The 18,324-nt window shown below is 45.3% G+C and overlaps 1 protein-coding gene across 1 annotated transcript in view; it reads right to left on the reverse strand.

Annotated features, from left to right (window-relative positions):
- Positions 1-18,324, reverse strand: part of MRPL30 (mitochondrial ribosomal protein L30) — a 191,170-nt gene that overhangs the window by 79,944 nt on the left and 92,902 nt on the right. The window contains exon 5 of the mRNA XM_069636683.1: positions 18,112-18,258. Coding sequence (XP_069492784.1) covers positions 18,112-18,258 — 147 coding nt within the window. The remainder of the gene's footprint in view (positions 1-18,111; positions 18,259-18,324) is intronic.

The raw sequence follows: 18,324 nt of genomic DNA on the forward strand, positions 1-18,324 counted from the left end.
ATGTATTTTTGTGATGTGGGTTACACAGCACCCTCTGTGCCGTGACCCAGGGGTGTCCTAGGGACTCCCCAACATAGACTCCATACCCTGGGACTGACTACTGTCTCCCAGGGCATGTAAAGTCACCAAAGACTTTGCTAGTCTTGAATCCTGAACAGAACCAGTACAAACCATCATATTGTGGACGTACTGGCTGGGGCAATTCGATTGCCCCAGGGTCTGTTAGTCGAGGGGGCACGTCTCCGTCCCCCCTGATCGAGTTTTGGCTGGTGGCAGTGGAAACTACGTTTTATATTCAACCGCGAATATTTTCCTATGGGATTTCCCATTGTTTTAGGCTAACACATTTAATTATTTATTTACGGTAGCCTTAAACATACCGCCGGTTTATATATTTATTATTATAACTCCGGTTGGGACTTTTTGCCAAAACTTGATTCTAAAATGCCGTTGGCGTTCGCCTCTGTAACTCTGACCCAAAGTGGAGCCCTTTGTCCCACTTTTGGCGGGCTTCTCCACAGAAGCCCTCCAAAGTGGTGCCACTCTGTCTGGGGTACTTAGGAGGGGTGGAGGGGGATTTAGGCACCCTGGACTGAGTTACCTTGGTAACTCAAGTCGCACTCCGTCCTGATTGGCCCAAGTGGTGAGCCGGCCGGCTCACCACTTAGCATGTTTGAGTGACAGCTAGGCTGGGTGAATGGGGGTTTGCTGCATAAAAGCAGGGCTTTGGGGACTGGAACTTTAGAAGTCGCCACAGGACCAAGAATCCGACGAGGGAAGAGCTGAGCCGACCTGCTTCGACGACACCACCCGGTGGAGCCCTGCTGAACCGTCTCACCACTTTTCCCGACGACCGAGGAGAACTCTTAACGGAGTGGCTCCTTCCCTTGACTGGTGGGGACAACCAGTTTTTCGCCTTCTTTTCGCTTCTCGAGGTATCTCGTGGCCGCCTTGCCAGTGCCAAGCACCCCGGCAACCGGAACCCCACCACTTTTTACCCCAACCACGAAAGTCGGTACAACCCTTTGACCGGAGGACTCCGCGGCTGGTTTCTTCCCGGGCAGTGCAACGACCTCCTTCTTCTGCTCTTCTGCGAGAACTTCTTCTCCCCTGACCGACGTCGAGCCTTGCTGCCACTGCCTGGAACAACTGCCACCGCTGGAGGATCCTTTCCGCTTAAGGTACCGTGTTCCGCCTGGCCTCCCTTGCCACCGACTGTACGGGGTAGATTTAGCCCCCGGCTTTCGAACCTGGGAGTGCCTGGAATACCCTGGCTAAACTTCTAAGCCACTCTAAACTCTTTCTAACTCTTTGCAAGACTTTGAATCCCTAATAACAGTGTGATCTTGGGCACATTTTCGCTCCGGCTACTCTAAGAGTGGGCCCTGCCTAGTGACTTTTGCTCACCTGTGACTTTGTGCTTCTTTGAGCCTATTGCAAGTGTTCTGAACCTTAGAGTGGTGTGTTTAACCCATTTCTGTTTCTTTTTACCCCTTCCTTAAACCTACTAGAGTGTCATCTAACGTTAAGCGCTCACCTCTGTTTTAATTATGTGGAGTTAACTTAGAGTTGTCTAGATAGGGGTAAGGGTTGAAACTGCTTTCATTATAACTGTGTTTTAAGTGTTTTTACTATACTTTGCTAGAGTGTTTTCAACTTATGTGTTCTTAAAATAAATAACTATATACTTTTGAAACCAAGCTCTGGTCAGTGTTTGCTTGTGCTATTGTGTCTGAGTACATACTGTGTATACTTTGCATACTGCCTAACTCTTCTTGAGGGAAGTCTGACTGCTCAGCCACAGCTACCAGGTAAATCTGGGTGGTGCAGACTGCTACCAAGTGGGTTTACTGCTATACCTGTAGTCTTAAATCTTTTGCAGTGTTCCCCAAGGGAACTGCACAGGTTTCTGCCTAACACTGGTGTACAGCGGTGGGATTTGTATTGAGTATACATTTTATTGTGCTTTAGATACCTTAGTGCAACTAACCACAAAGCTTAGCACTGTAAAAGTAATCCTCTAACATGTCAGTTATAGAAAGCTATAGTCAAGAGTCCCTTGCAGCCAAAACTGCTGATTGCTTAAGAGTGCTCTGTAAACATAAGGATCTCCTGACTAAGGGCAAGAAAATGGAGCTGATTGAAAGATTGTTAGCTAACCAAAGCCTGGGTGATGGTTCAGAGGAACCTACCACTCCAGTAACTGTAGATGACAGTATTGAAATTAACATGGAGCAAAATGTTGATGATTCTGAGGAAGAGTCAGAAGAGGAGGGTGAGGCTGTTGTGACTGTCCCCCCTAGGCCTCTGCCTGCTCTACCTGCTGTACCTACTGGACCTTTACCAGGTCCCACATTCAGTCCTCAATACTTTGAACTGGGGAAAATGAAACTAGAATTGGAGTATAAGAAACTTAATGCTCAAACTGACAAAGAACTAAGGCTAAGGGAAATGGAGCTCAAGTATGACTTAGAAATGAAGAAATTATCTGTTGAGAATGCTTCTCTCTCTGGCTCCTCTAGAAGTTCCAGTCCTAAAAGACCCCGGATGCCTAAAGAATTGGTTGGTATGTATGAGCCTAAGTTGGATGTGTTGGATTGGTTGTCTCTGTTTGAATATAATCATGGGCTCCAGAACATCACAGGAAATGACTTACTCACCTGGTTGTTCTCTAGGCTTCCCCCTGTTGCAACTGATGTGGTAATGGAGATGGGGGAGGAGGATAGGAAGGACTATGAATGTGTGAAACTAGCTTTGATAGCTAGGTTTGGGAAAACCCCTTCCCAGTATCTTAAGAGGTTTAGGAGCCTCAAAAAGCATGATGGTACCCCTTGGGCTACCTGGGTGAATGAATGTTTGAAAAACTTAGAGGGATGGATTAAGGGTTACAAGGTGAACACTTATGAAGGTATGAAGAATTTGTTTATGTTGGAGACTATTTATGATGCCTGCTCTCCTGAGCTCAGACAACACTTGGCTGATTCCAGGGAATTGGATTCCCGGAAACTAGCTAAGGCTGCTGACTTGTGGGTTGCCAACAGGGCCACTCACAAGGATTCTGGGGCCACTCAGAAGAAGGATGGGGAGAAACAGTCTAAAAAGGACTCTAAAGAGAATTCTAATACTACAAATTCCAAAGAGGGCCCCAAACAAAACTATAAGGGTAAGCCACCAGGGAAACCAAATCAGGCTAGTGTACCTCCTGGTCCCAGACCAGAAGGAGGTCAGAACAAGCCTCCATTCCAGCGAGCCTTTGGCTCATGCTTTGTTTGTAAGGCTACTGACCATGTGAAAGGAGATCCCAGATGTAAGGGTAAACCTTCAGGGGTCCAGCTTGCCTCCTTAGCCTTCGCTCCAGAAGAGGAAGTACATATGGCAAGTGGAAACTTTCTATTACTAGCTGATGAACCCACTGGAGTCTCAGCTAGTGTTTCTTTAGTCTCTCTGGGGTTGTGGGAACAACAGAATTTAGATGTCTATAACTCTATCCCAGATAATACTAAAGAGTATTATAAGGACAGTGTCCAGGTGAATGGTCAGGAGACTCCTGCCATAAGGGACACTGGAGCCAGCATAACTGTGGTGGATGAATCATTTTTCAAGGCAGAGGATGTTGCTAAGGCACCCAAATGCCTCACCAAGTTAGCTGGTGGGCCTGTGCAGATGTGTCCCCAGTTACCAGTTCTCATCCAATGTAATGATATGGCTGTAAAAATACCTGTCAGTGTACAATGTGAAGTGCCAGGTAGGGTTCTGTTGGGTAATGACCTCAAAGCTCTTGGAGTCGTATCTCATACCCCCAGACCCCCTAGCAAAAGGTTACAGGAACTCACAAAACCTGCAAGAGAGAAAACCCTGAGAGGGTTATCTCAGGAGATGATGACAGAAATCACTCCTCTCCCACTGGAGCAACTTACTGCAGTAACTACCAGAGCAGGAGCAAAGGGGCAACCCAAGACTCCTAGGAAAAAGCCAGCAGCAAGCACCCCAGTGCTTCCAACAAGGACTTCCCCTAGGTTGTCCAAAGTTACACCTGTAACTCCACCTCCAGCTGAGGCTGAGAGGGAGGTACCACCCTGTGTGGTTGAGCTAGACTCTGAGGAAGAGCTAGAAGGAGGCCCCAACCTTATTGGAGATTTGGACCCTGAGGACCATCCTGAGCTGCAGTCTTTACTGGCAGAAGGTGGGCCTAGCAGGGCAGCTTTTCATAAGGGGCAAAGAGAATGTCCAACTCTGGAGGGTCTCCGCCACCAGGCAGCTTCTCAAGCTGATGGGCAAGAGCCTGGGAAGTATAGGTTACACTGGGAAGATGGCCTCTTCTACAGTGAACCCACTGAGTCTGAACCTGGAGACTACAAACGCCTTGTAGTCCCACAAGAGAACAGACAACAGTTCTTACAACTAGCCCATGAGATACCTTTGGCTGGTCACTTGAGTTTCAAGAAGACCAAGGAAAGGCTCTCACTCTACTTTTATTGGCCAAAGATGGGGGCTGAAGTAGATAGATATTGTAAGAGCTGCCATACCTGCCAGACTTCTGGTAAGGTTGGTTCCAAGAATGTGGCACCTTTAGTGCCTCTCCCAGTTGTGGGAGTCCCATTTGAGAGGGTAGGGATTGATATTGTTGGTCCCCTTGATCCTCCAACCTCCTCAGGCAACAGGTTTATCCTTGTTGTAGTAGACCATGCTACTAGGTACCCTGAGGCAATTCCTATGAGGACTGTTACAGCTCCGGCTGTGGCTAAGGCCCTCCTCGGTATTTTTACCAGGGTTGGGTTTCCTAAGGAGGTAATCTCTGACAGAGGGTCAAACTTTATGTCCCACTACATGAAAGCCATGTGGAAAACCTGTGGAGTTACCTACAAGTTCTCAACCGCTTACCACCCTCAGACAAACGGGTTGGTTGAAAGGTTTAACAGAACCATGAAGAGCATGATAGGTGCTTTGGAAGAACCCCTTAAGAAAAAGTGGGACCTTCTACTGCCATGCCTTCTCTTTGCTTATAGAGAAGTCCCTCAGGAGGGAGTGGGTTATTCTCCCTTTGAGCTTCTCTATGGCCATCCAGTCAGAGGTCCATTGGCCCTGATTAAGGAGGGATTGGAAGGTGCTCCTCCCCTCAAGCCAGTCAGAGTGACTGACTATGTGATAGGTCTCCGGAGGAGAATGTCACACATGATGGCAGAAGCAAGTGACAACTTGAAAGCTGGTCAAGCTCTGGTCAAACATTGGCACGACCAGAAGGCTAACATGGTTGAGTTTACTCAAGACCAGCTAGTTCTAGTTATGCTCCCAACAAGGCAGAGGGCCTTGCAAGACAAATGGATGGGACCCTTCAAGATTGTGGGAAAACTTGGAGAGGTCAACTATCTGGTGGATCTGGGCAGACCCAGGGAAGCTCCTAGAGTCTTCCACACCAACCGACTAAAAGCATACATCTCCAGACCTGATGTAGGAGCCTTGCTTCTAGCTTCAGCTGCAGAGGAAGAAGAGAGTGAATCTCTCCCTGATCTCCTCAGAGGTGTGCCTTTAGACGAAAAAGTTGAAGGAGTCAATCTCTCTTCAGACCTGACACCTGAGCAACAAGAGGAGTGCAAATCTATGTTAAATCAGTTTGCCTCCCTGTTCTCACTGTCACCAGGCTTGACCCCTTGGGGTCAGCATGAGATACTCACTGGTGACTGTCTGCCAGTCAAAAGCAGAGGATACAGAATGTCAGAACATGTCAGAACCCACATCAAAGGAGAGGTCAAGAAGATGCTTGATCTCGGGGTAATAGAGCCCTCTACTAGTCCATGGTCTAGCCCAGTTGTGTTAGTACCAAAGGCAGGATCCAAAGACTTGAGATTCTGTGTGGACTATAGAGCTCTAAATGCAGTCACCAAGACTGATGCCCACCCTTTGCCCAGGACAGATGAGTTGGTGGATAAACTTGGTGCAGCCAAGTACCTCAGCACATTTGACCTGACGTCAGGCTATTGGCAAATAGCCCTGACAGACCATGCCAAGGAGAAAACTGCATTTTCAACCCCAGTTGGCTTGTACCAGTTTAAGGTCATGCCTTTTGGACTAAAAAATGCACCTGCCACATTCCAAAGGATGGTGAACCAGGTTCTGGCTGGGATGGAAGACTTCTGCATGGCATACTTGGATGACATTGCAGTCTTCAGCCACTCCTGGGAAGAACATGTGACCCACCTAGGACATGTGTTGCAGGCTCTGGAACAGGCCCATTTGACAATCAAAGCCAGTAAGTGCCAGATTGGTCAAAGTAAAGTGGTCTACCTTGGACATGAGGTAGGAGGTGGAGAAATAAGGCCTTTGCCCAGCAAGATTGAAGCTGTGCAAAATTGGACAACACCAACTACTCAAACCCAAGTGAGAGCTTTTCTAGGCCTCACTGGATATTACAGGAATTTCATTGAGAACTATGGGACCATAGCTTCTCCACTGAATGTAATCTCCTCTCCCAAATTCCCTAAAAAGGTAAAATGGAATGAGGAGTGCAATCAGGCCTTTGAAAAACTGAAGAGAGCTCTTTGCCAAGCTCCAGTCTTGAGAGCTCCTGACTACCACCAACCTTTCATTGTACAAACTGATGCTTCCAATGTAGGTATAGGTGCAGTTCTAAGCCAACTGGATGAGAAGGGTAGGGAGCACCCCATTTGCTTCATCAGTAGAAAACTGAAGGATCCTGAGACAAGGTGGGCAACTATCGAAAGAGAATGCTTTGCTATTGTGTGGGCACTGAAGAAGTTTAGGCCATACTTGTATGGTTCTACTTTTGTTATTCAGACTGACCACCAACCCTTGAGATGGTTAATGCAAATGAAAGGGGAAAATCCAAAACTATTGAGATGGTCAATCTGCCTGCAAGGGTTTGATTTCACCATTGAGCACAGGTCAGGGTGTCACCATCAAAATGCTGATGGACTCTCTAGGATGTATATCATCGACTAGAGGTATGAGGTTCATCCAGGAGTGGATTAAATCCTCCTGTCCCTTAGTCTGGGGGGGGCGAGTGTTAGGGAGAATTCTCTGTTTAGGCTGAATTTCCCTACCTAGTGAGTCCCCCAGCAGCTTTGCTGGATTTCTGGGGTTTCTTTTTTTCTCCTGCCAAGAGTGGGACTCTTTTACCCTCACTCTTGGACATGTTGAAGTGTGTTTTCTTGGTTAAACCTTGTGTTGAATGGGCTATGGGGTCTTTTACTCCATAGGGCCTCATGTATTTTTGTGATGTGGGTTACACAGCACCCTCTGTGCCGTGACCCAGGGGTGTCCTAGGGACTCCCCAACATAGACTCCATACCCTGGGACTGACTACTGTCTCCCAGGGCATGTAAAGTCACCAAAGACTTTGCTAGTCTTGAATCCTGAACAGAACCAGTACAAACCATCATATTGTGGACGTACTGGCTGGGGCAATTCGATTGCCCCAGGGTCTGTTAGTCGAGGGGGCACGTCTCCGTCCCCCCTGATCGAGTTTTGGCTGGTGGCAGTGGAAACTACGTTTTATATTCAACCGCGAATATTTTCCTATGGGATTTCCCATTGTTTTAGGCTAACACATTTAATTATTTATTTACGGTAGCCTTAAACATACCGCCGGTTTATATATTTATTATTATAACTCCGGTTGGGACTTTTTGCCAAAACTTGATTCTAAAATGGCGTTGGCGTTCGCCTCTGTAACTCTGACCCAAAGTGGAGCCCTTTGTCCCACTTTTGGCGGGCCCTCCAAAGTGGTGCCACTCTGTCTGGGGTACTTAGGAGGGGTGGAGGGGGATTTAGGCACCCTGGACTGAGTTACCTTGGTAACTCAAGTCGCACTCCGTCCTGATTGGCCCAAGTGGTGAGCCGGCCGGCTCACCACTTAGCATGTTTGAGTGACAGCTAGGCTGGGTGAATGGGGGTTTGCTGCATAAAAGCAGGGCTTTGGGGACTGGAACTTTAGAAGTCGCCACAGGACCAAGAATCCGACGAGGGAAGAGCTGAGCCGACCTGCTTCGACGACACCACCCGGTGGAGCCCTGCTGTACCGTCTCACCACTTTTCCCGACGACCGAGGAGAACTCTTAACGGAGTGGCTCCTTCCCTTGACTGGTGGGGACAACCAGTTTTTCGCCTTCTTTTCGCTTCTCGAGGTATCTCGTGGCCGCCTTGCCAGTGCCAAGCACCCCGGCAACCGGAACCCCACCACTTTTTACCCCAACCACGAAAGTCGGTACAACCCTTTGACCGGAGGACTCCGCGGCTGGTTTCTTCCCGGGCAGTGCAACGACCTCCTTCTTCTGCTCTTCTGCGAGAACTTCTTCTCCCCTGACCGACGTCGAGCCTTGCTGCCACTGCCTGGAACAACTGCCACCGCTGGAGGATCCTTTCCGCTTAAGGTACCGTGTTCCGCCTGGCCTCCCTTGCCACCGACTGTACGGGGTAGATTTAGCCCCCGGCTTTCGAACCTGGGAGTGCCTGGAATACCCTGGCTAAACTTCTAAGCCACTCTAAACTCTTTCCAACTCTTTGCAAGACTTTGAATCCCTAATAACAGTGTGATCTTGGGCACATTTTCGCTCCGGCTACTCTAAGAGTGGGCCCTGCCTAGTGACTTTTGCTCACCTGTGACTTTGTGCTTCTTTGAGCCTATTGCAAGTGTTCTGAACCTTAGAGTGGTGTGTTTAACCCATTTCTGTTTCTTTTTACCCCTTCCTTAAACCTACTAGAGTGTCATCTAACGTTAAGCGCTCACCTCTGTTTTAATTATGTGGAGTTAACTTAGAGTTGTCTAGATAGGGGTAAGGGTTGAAACTGCTTTCATTATAACTGTGTTTTAAGTGTTTTTACTATACTTTGCTAGAGTGTTTTCAACTTATGTGTTCTTAAAATAAATAACTATATACTTTTGAAACCAAGCTCTGGTCAGTGTTTGCTTGTGCTATTGTGTCTGAGTACATACTGTGTATACTTTGCATACTGCCTAACTCTTCTTGAGGGAAGTCTGACTGCTCAGCCACAGCTACCAGGTAAATCTGGGTGGTGCAGACTGCTACCAAGTGGGTTTACTGCTATACCTGTAGTCTTAAATCTTTTGCAGTGTTCCCCAAGGGAACTGCACAGGTTTCTGCCTAACACATACTACCACTATCCTATATTTGTTTCCATTACAGATCTGCAGCATATCAACATAGTCAATGTGTAAATGTTGAAAAGGACCATTAGGTCGCAGGATGACTCCTCTAACGCAGGTACGCAGCATGTGGCCAGCAGTAAACCTTAGACATACGATGAAGTTGACTACATAAAATGCCAGGTGTTCTAGCAGGTTCAGTACGACCCAGTCATCCGCAATAGCTGCTGCGAGGCTTTCTCTAGTGACATGCGCAGGGTAGTGCAGCTGTTCCAACGCCACCCTTAATAAGGATACATGCATCACCGGTTTACCAGTGCTTTCCTGTCGCCACAATGCTTCGGTAGGAGTTAAAGAACACCCCCTCCGAGTCCACAGATCTTTCTCATCCTATGATTTCTAGACAAACTGTTAAAACTGACTGTCATTCACACTCATCATCACCGCCATCCTTTCATTCACATCAGGTGGATCAAAATTCATTATAACTTCTGAATATGCAACTTGTTTCGCTTACTCGTCTGCGGCTTGATTTCTGCACGAGATAAAGTCTGCTCTCTTAGTGTACCATGCGCATTTAACGGCTGCGATGGCTACTGGGAGTTGTAGTGCTCCAATAAGTCTGTCCAATAAGGCAGCATGTTGCACTGGAGTGCTGTCCGCTCGGAGGTAGCCCCTGCTCTTGCGGCATGTTAACCCTGTGTGTACCGTCGACGTCACATAGGCAGAGTCACTGTACACTTCCTTCCTGATCTGCGTTTTTCTCGAGCGTGACAATCAGCGCCACTAGCTCTGCAGCCTCTGCTGAAAACTGAGACAGTAGCCGTGCACGTATCAATACATCAAACTCCCCATTGGTCTGTGCTTTACCACAGTGGCACCTGTATATCTTTGCCCATCATTCTGATTGATTCTAGAAGAACCGTCAATAAAGATAATTTCCCCAGCTGCTAAAGCATTTTCTTTCACCCTTGGGATTTCATCACAGAATTCCTCATAATTTGAGCGATCATATGCATGCTCGTCCTCTTCCAGTGGTTCTGCTACAAACATGGCAGGGTTCACTATTCTATATCTGATTATTTTAAATCACTGGATTTGATATGACCATGTCATAGGTATAAGCCCTTTGAGACGTCAAAGTACCCTTCGGTTTTTCCAAAATGGCAAACAAAGCATGTTCAACAAATAACATCATGGAACACCCCATCACTATGCTAGCAGCTTTCTCAATGGCGAACGCTGCAGCTGCCAAATATAGTTCGCAAGGAAAGTGACCCATCATTACTGGGTCCAGAATCCCACTGTAGTATGCTAGAGGCTTGTACCCTAACGTGGTTCTTTGCTTGAGCTGAATGAGCACTGCTGTCATGACTGTGCAAAAGAAAAAAAAGAATTCCTCAGCATAATTAGGAATTCCTAAAACTGGAGCAGTGCAAATTGCCTTTTTTAACTCATCAAACCTTCCTCCCTTTCCTCAGTCCAGACAATTTTTTCCTGAATTGCCTGTGCCTTTTTCAGAGCCTGTAACAGGGGCCTTACATATTAACTATAATCGAGTACCCATTAACATAATTGCATAACCCCAAAAATCTTTGCATGTGCTTTATCGTGTGTGGCTTTGCGGTCTTAAAAATAGCCTCAGCCCTTTCAGGAGTAACTTTCTTTCCTTTATGCGAAATTAGCTGACCTTTGTAGAACACCTCTTCTTGGCAATTTATTCCTGCAATTTCTCCCTGTCCACTTTTTCTGCTAGAATAATCATTAGCTGAACTGAATCAAGTCTGCACTCTTCCTCTGAAGTGCTACAGACTAATATGTCATATACGTATTGCAGCACAACACTTTGCAAGTCAATATTGCTTAAGTCCATCTGCAGGACTGTTGAAAATCGATGAAGATTCACAGTACCCCTGGGGTATTCTTGTGCTTTTCAACTTTGTATGAACGTAAATGACATCAGATCTTGAGAATCCTTATGCAATGGGATTGAGAAAAACGCATTTTTAAGTCAATCACAGTGAAATATTGCGTCTCAACAGGGATGCTACATAAGATTGTCGCTGGATTAGGAACTAGAGGAAACTCTGCCTTTACAATCTGATTAATTGGGCACATGTTCTGAATTAAACACCATGACCCCCCCACCCCTTAGATTTCTTAATCAGATAAACTGCGGTATTACATGGCGACTCTGACGTCACGAAGATGCCTTGTTCCATCATGGCGGATATCGTCTTAAAAATACCATGGGATACTGTCGTGCTCGAGGCAAAATTGCTCCTGGGTTAAGTTTAATCTCAAATTCTCCAACCTCTTTCAGTAGGCCTACGTCATAAGGGCCTGTTGTCCATAATGAAACTGGCACTTTCACCATGTCTTCAAAGAATTCAGGACGCTTCCGTGCTAACAATCTTCTGGGGAACCCCACGTCTTATTGCTTTCACCCAATAAGCGATACTCATTTCAAATACTACTTTTTCATCTGACAGGTGGTCCCTAAACAAATCCTCGTCAGTAACGTCCAATCACTGTGCTCCATCGTCTGCCTTCATAATTAACTCCATCAAGCATAGCTAATTCTCCTCGCACGATAGCAGTTTGTAACTAAGGGAAGGATTCGCCACCCTCCTCTTCATCCATAGGCATCCTTGGCCTAAATAAAAACTCATCAATTATTCTCACAAACTTACCCACTAAACCAGGTAGCCAGGTTAACAGAATGCGTACCTCATAGTGAAAGACTTCCGGTTCCAACGGTACTCCTCGTATAGCCATCTGCCCTGTAAATGCCATATTAAATTCACTCACATTTAAATAATGCATTCCTGGCGTTGAAACAAAATGCCTTAATCAGTAAACGAAATTGTAATGTTTAACTTTGTCATTAAATCTCGACCTAGTATATTAACGGATGTCTGATTGAATACAATAATGGTACAGACATATCACCTTCTCCTATAGAGACTGTCAATCATTCAGTGAAAGGAACTCTACTTGTAGCTCCTGTGAAACCTTGATCATTCATTCCCCTCTCATATACATGAGCATGTTGCACCCATGTCTACTAAAAAGAAAAAGATTTGCCTCCTCTTGTGACGTCAACCCTCGGTTCCTCTTGAGGATTGGGAGTCACAGATAGCACTGAACACATCAAGTCACCCAGTGAGCGGTCCTATTGTGGGTACATCCTTATTCCCGTGCCTGTGAAAGGATTCCCTCCCTCAACAGTAACACCCCCTTTCCTAGGAGTCATTAACTGTCCCGTGTTTGGGCCCTGCTGTATTTGCATGGGTGAATGCTGTGACTGTCCTTGTGGTGGATTCACTGTTGACGGCTGTGTTTGCAAATCTTGTTGCATCCTCGGCGCTTGTGCTTGCTGCACGGTATGATTTTGGGCAATCCCCTCTCTACTTTATTGACTATATGCAGGTCGGATGATTAGTCCTCCCTCTTTTTAACTGCCCATTCTGCACAAACCCTTGGCCTCCCACACATGCGTGTAATGTGCCCTGTCATTCCACATGTCCAACATATAGGAGGTCTCCTAATTTGTCCTCCTTGCATGCCTTGACTATCATTCTGTGTGTCTTGAAACCCACCTTCATTATTCTGGAAATGTCCGATTATTCTGGAAGCCTCTACCTTCAAAGCCTCCCCTACCCCTTTGTATGAATCCATTATTACCTTGATCAAACTGCCTTTGGTTATTCACCTGTGGCATGCCTGCTGCTTGCTGTGATCCCGCCCTTCTCCGCTAGTCAACATCGCCCCTTCTATGGCATATTTTGACAATTTCTACTGCACTAGTCTTGCTTCTTCACCTATCCCAACATCATCTTTCTTTTGATTTTTCTCCTGCAATAATCTGCAATAATCCGCGATGGTCAGCTGTATTTCTGACCATGGTTTTACCTCCATACCCACAAGTTTCCTGAGCTGTTTCTGGACTCGTCTGGCAGCCCCTGACATAATATACAGTAGGATAGAGGTATAGATTTCCTCCATGGCTCCAGCTTTTCCAAAGACCACTGCTCTTGAACATTTTGAATATAAACAAGAAGATGCTCCCCTTCCTGCATCTTCTGTGCCATTATAGCTCCATACCCGATTTATCTTGATATTGCACTCGCCACGCTTTCCAGATTGCTGGTCTACAGTTATTAAACGGCGCTCCATTATGAGCAGTTTTCTGTGCAGTGACACTGGAGTATCCTGCTCTCGACCAAATGTCGTCTGCTCTCTCCCCAAGAATAGCGGCTAGAAGAACTTTAATGTCTCCTATAGCTAACGTGTTTCCTCCTGTCATTTTCTCTAACTCATGTATGCAATTCCCAGTACCGGAAGTTAAACTCAGAAGTTTACACCTTAAGTTATCCTTATCCATCTGTGGCCATGGTATATACTGCGGTCTGGCTCCTACTTTCTCTAACAAAGCAAACTGCGAGATCCCAAACTCACATTCATCCGCCATCGTCTGTCCATAGCAGGGACAATGGTTTCGCACTGCCTTCTTCCTGGTAACGACATTAACCTGCTCACATAAGGCAGCAAGTCCCCCCTCTCACTCTGGGATCCCCCTCTGGGTCGATCTAGCCGCACCAGTGGTTCCGATACCCTAGATTTGGGTAGGTCTAGATCTGACCATCTTACTTCTCTGTCCATCGGAGAGAGCATCCCTCAGGACCACATGCGTTATTCTCCCTCCTCCCCATGGAAGATTTCTCTGTCCTCATCGAACATATCCTGTCCCCAACTTGTATGACTTCCCTCCTTTTCATCTCTATTCAGAGTTAGGCTGTCCAGAGACAACTCTTTATGTTTGAAATTATATAAGCCTCCCTCCTTGTTGTGCAACTGCGTACTTTCAAGTTGATCATTTTTACCCTTTCCTTTTGGTTCTTTCTTAGTCTTCATATCATGATAGACCTTATCGATTGTGTTCCCAATGCTTCTCAAAATAATCCTCTAGATTTGCCCTAGAAGGAAATGGCATTGGCTCATGTGTCAGGAAGAATTCTTCTATGTTCTCCCATGCTACTACTGGATTAGGTTCCATTAATTCTCTTTCTACGCAATCAATGTTGCATGCTATTTGCCTTCTCTTATGTTCCATTTCTTCATCAAATTCCCTTTGCTTCTCTTACCCTTTCATCTTCCTGTTTTTCACCTCTCTTCTCAAGTTTGCCCTACGTATTTCTTCGTCTCGTTGTCTTTGTATTCTTTTATTTTTTAATTTCTGCTCTTCTTCTTCCGCTTTCTAGCATGTCTCGTTCTTCAATTGCCCTCTGCCTATTATCATACCTTTGATCCTCTGCCCTCTCCTGCTTTTTTTTAGCTGTTCATCTTGATACAGCTGTTCCCGTGTCCATCTATCCTTTCTTCTAGCCTCATCTCCTTTCAATCGTTCTGCTCGTTCTCTGCCTTTTTCATCTTGTTCGTCTCCATCTTCCCTTTGCCTTACTTCCTCAATGCTCTTTCCATCAAGTTTGAGCAAAATCTGACCGCCCATCCATTCGTTCTGTATCAGCGCTACCTCATCAGCCTTATCTTTCTCTCCTTTCATCTCTTTATTTCCCGTTCTATATCTAAGGATGCACTTGTGCACTTGGTCGATCACTTCTCTCCTTGTCCCGTAAGACTTTAGAGATCTCATCTTTTTCTAGAGTCTCCTCTGGACTCTCGTTGCTGCTCAGTCACTGCGCATGTGACTCATATGCCGGACTGCTGTACCCTATTGCTGCCTTAAGCTCTTTTAATGGGTATAGTCCGTCATCCTTTGTACTATCGCCATTTACGTCAGGCACAGAAGGCTCCTCAGCCCCCTCTTTGCACTGGTTAAGCATCCAGTCTTCAGGAGGCGGATCTTCCCTTTCCTCCTGGTACATCTTCCAGAGCTCTAAGCTCGCTAACCTCTTTTCTAACTTTTTTCCTGTGTATGCTGCATGCAAATATGTCATCATGTAGTGCAAAACGGCTTTTGATAGTGATCCCCCTGGTGGCCATGGCATGAACATCTTGTCTGCCGTGCCCTTAACCCATTCCGCACTGTACTAACTGCTTGCATAGATGTATAAGCAGAGTAATATCCTCCATTTTGACTGGTGACACTTGACTGTCAATACTCACCGTTACGTTTTACACTTTAAAAATACTTTTCAGAAAAATAACACAATATGAGCGTGCACCAATCGTCGCAGCTCCAAGATTTTTATATCACGTTTTATTTCAGTCTATTTATTCACTAAACATCATCAGTTCAACTAAATAAATAAAATTTGAAATCTCTGTGCTTTTTTTCACGTTTCTCAATTCTTCGCCATTTCTTTACCACATTTATACAACACATAAAACAAGCAGACAAACTGACAGACTTTGCCGGCCTACATATATCTATCCTTGCCCCTAAAAATACTCCTAAGGAGTCGTTCCCTTCAGACAATCTTTAAATGTGTCCGTAGTCTACGCCATTCACTATTGGGACTCTGGATACGACTCCTTCTGAAAACGTGCTATGATGCAGTATACTGGGCTTAATCTAACTGACTCTCCTTGTCTCACAGTTTCTCAATTGCTTGACGATCCTTGTCTCAAGTTGTTTACCCCCAACCACTCTCTGCTACTTATTTCCCCTTCTCGCTCTCTCTACTCACTGCCCATTCACAATTTGTCTCCTCACTACGTTCTACTCAACATTCACGTTTTTCGACTTCCGACTCTCGAGATAGTCGCCTCCTCTACCAGCCGATTCAGCCTTGCCTCTGCTCAGCTTCCTGTAGAAATCGGGAGGGGATTCCGTTGAAACCGAGGGACCCGTCCCACCTACACTTGCAAGTTTCTTTAAGCTAGTTTCTGCCATCGACTTGGAGCGGAGGATGTCCGATATTACCGGGCCCCAAAGCCTACTAGGTTGACGGTTCTTTAAGCATCATCTCTCTGCTACCACATGAACCGGGATTACCGACCCAGCCCTTTAAGACGAGATAGCAATACTTTGAGATGTATGGGGATGCAGAAGATAGTCAAACATAAATAATCAGACTAACTCAGGAAGTTGGCAAAGTTTAACGGTTTTAATGTCAATTATCCAAAACAGGGAGTACAACGGACATCTCACAGCATGATCTCAAAACATTCCATGAGTTATATAGTAAAAATTCAACATCTAGGTATACGTTCCCTAATGGTCTAAGAGAGTGATAGGGTATTTAACGTCAGGTGGCGAAACTAAGCCCACCCCCCCCCCCAAACAGGTCACTATTAACGTCATCAAATAGACGTCACATTGGTAACATAAACTATAGGGCTCTTTACTACGTGGCCCTCCATAATTGGTTGGCACCCTTACATCCATCACTACATTTCCACCTACGCTAGCAGCACACAGGCTGGTCTCCAGGTGCTTGTGGGTTGGTCTTGACCATAGCTCCCCCCCAATTAGCATATCATCTATCATCACCTCTGTGGTCTGCGTGTCAATTAAGGCTTTGAACTCGGCTTTGGAAATGTCCCTTGCTCTGGAGAATACGAGGGAGTAGGGGCATACTCTGTGTACTTGCATAGGTGTGGTTCGTCATGATTGTCCATTTTCACCCATATACATGACTGAAGACCCCGATTTTGAGCTCTTGGTGCATTCAAAAGACTATTATTTAATGAACCTCTGACGTCTTCCTTGTTTTCGTGCATGTCTTCTGAACAGGAGTTTGTTCTTTCACACATTTGTAGCCACTGTCTGATCATTCCAGTCCAAAGCAGCCTTGGCTTCTGGGGCTGGTCTAGCCTCGCCCTTCTTTGATTTACTCCTGTAATTCAATTGCTTTTTCAACTTGCGACGCACTGGAAAAGCCTTTCTTTTTCTGGTCCAGCTCTGCAAAAAAATGCATAGTGGAATCGTCCATAGTTCACTCATATATATATATATATATATATATATATATATATATATATATATATATATATATATATATATATCTAACTAACACACACACATACACACACACACACACACACACACACACCTATTCACTACATAGCTAGCCTTAAGAATACTTTTGTCTGCTTGCGTTTCTTTGCATCTGTACATGTGTAAAATGACTCAATATCTTCATCTTTACTGTAGCATAAACATCTTCATTTTGATCCCGAAATGTTACTGATCTTTGATACTTTCTCAGCGCCTATAGAATATCTATGTTCTCTTGTCTCTACATCTCTTCTGGGTGCGTCAGTCTTGCTTCGTGTGATGTCACCAATCTGCTCTTTTGCTTATTTTTATCACTTCTTCTGGTTTTTCATTCAAATGTCCGTCATACTGTTGTGTATGCAGGTATGTTTTTCTCAATGGGAACCTTGCTTCAGGATTCTCTTGGTATTGATATTTTCACTGGTACTGCATGTATTTCACATTCTGGTGTCCAACATATAGGCAACATGGGCGAGGTGCTTGAGGTTGGGGTACTTGGCTCTTTCTCTACAGGGGTATTCAAAATAGAAAGACAGCATTGCATTTTATGTATGATTGGTAGATGTATATTTCCCAGCCAATGAAATTTTGGTATCCTAAATGCTATAGAGAGAAATCTATTTATTTAAATAAAACCTTGGTTTATACAAGAGTCAACATTGCTCTTCAATTGCACCATTTTGTGTTTGTTCCCTTTGAGTGTTTATCGAGTGTATTCCTGTTTTTGTTCGATTAAAATTCCTGAAACGAAGAGCATCATTTACCCTTGGGGACACCAATGACTGTAGGAAAAAGTGTTTTGTAGGCGTAATTACCCAAAGGGCAAAAAACAGACTTCACACCAAGTTCCAGAGAAGAGCCATTTATACTCCAGTAGCAACACAGGAAGAATTATAAAATGAAAATACCTGCAGTAAACGACACTTGATACAGCTTTCACACAAACCATGGCCAATTACATGCAGATTATAATGCTTTAGTCTAAGGGCCTCAAATTAATTATCAAAGACATTAGAATAACTACCTTATTTAGGCCAAGATCCTGTAGGATTTTCTTTTCCCAGTATGGCCGGGCGAGACCCGATCTAATTCTGGTGATGAGATGCAATTTATGCGGCTGCTGTGGATCCCCGCCATACTTCTCATGATCATGAGGACTGACCTGAAAAACCTAGGGGATTACATAGAAAAGTGCTTTCAAAGCCAAAACTGATAACTTTAGTCAACTTTAGTCACT

This window comes from Ambystoma mexicanum, chromosome 7p (assembly GCF_040938575.1).
Source record: "Ambystoma mexicanum isolate Mex_15411 chromosome 7p, UKY_AmexF1_1, whole genome shotgun sequence".
Classification (NCBI taxonomy): domain Eukaryota; kingdom Metazoa; phylum Chordata; class Amphibia; order Caudata; family Ambystomatidae; genus Ambystoma; species Ambystoma mexicanum.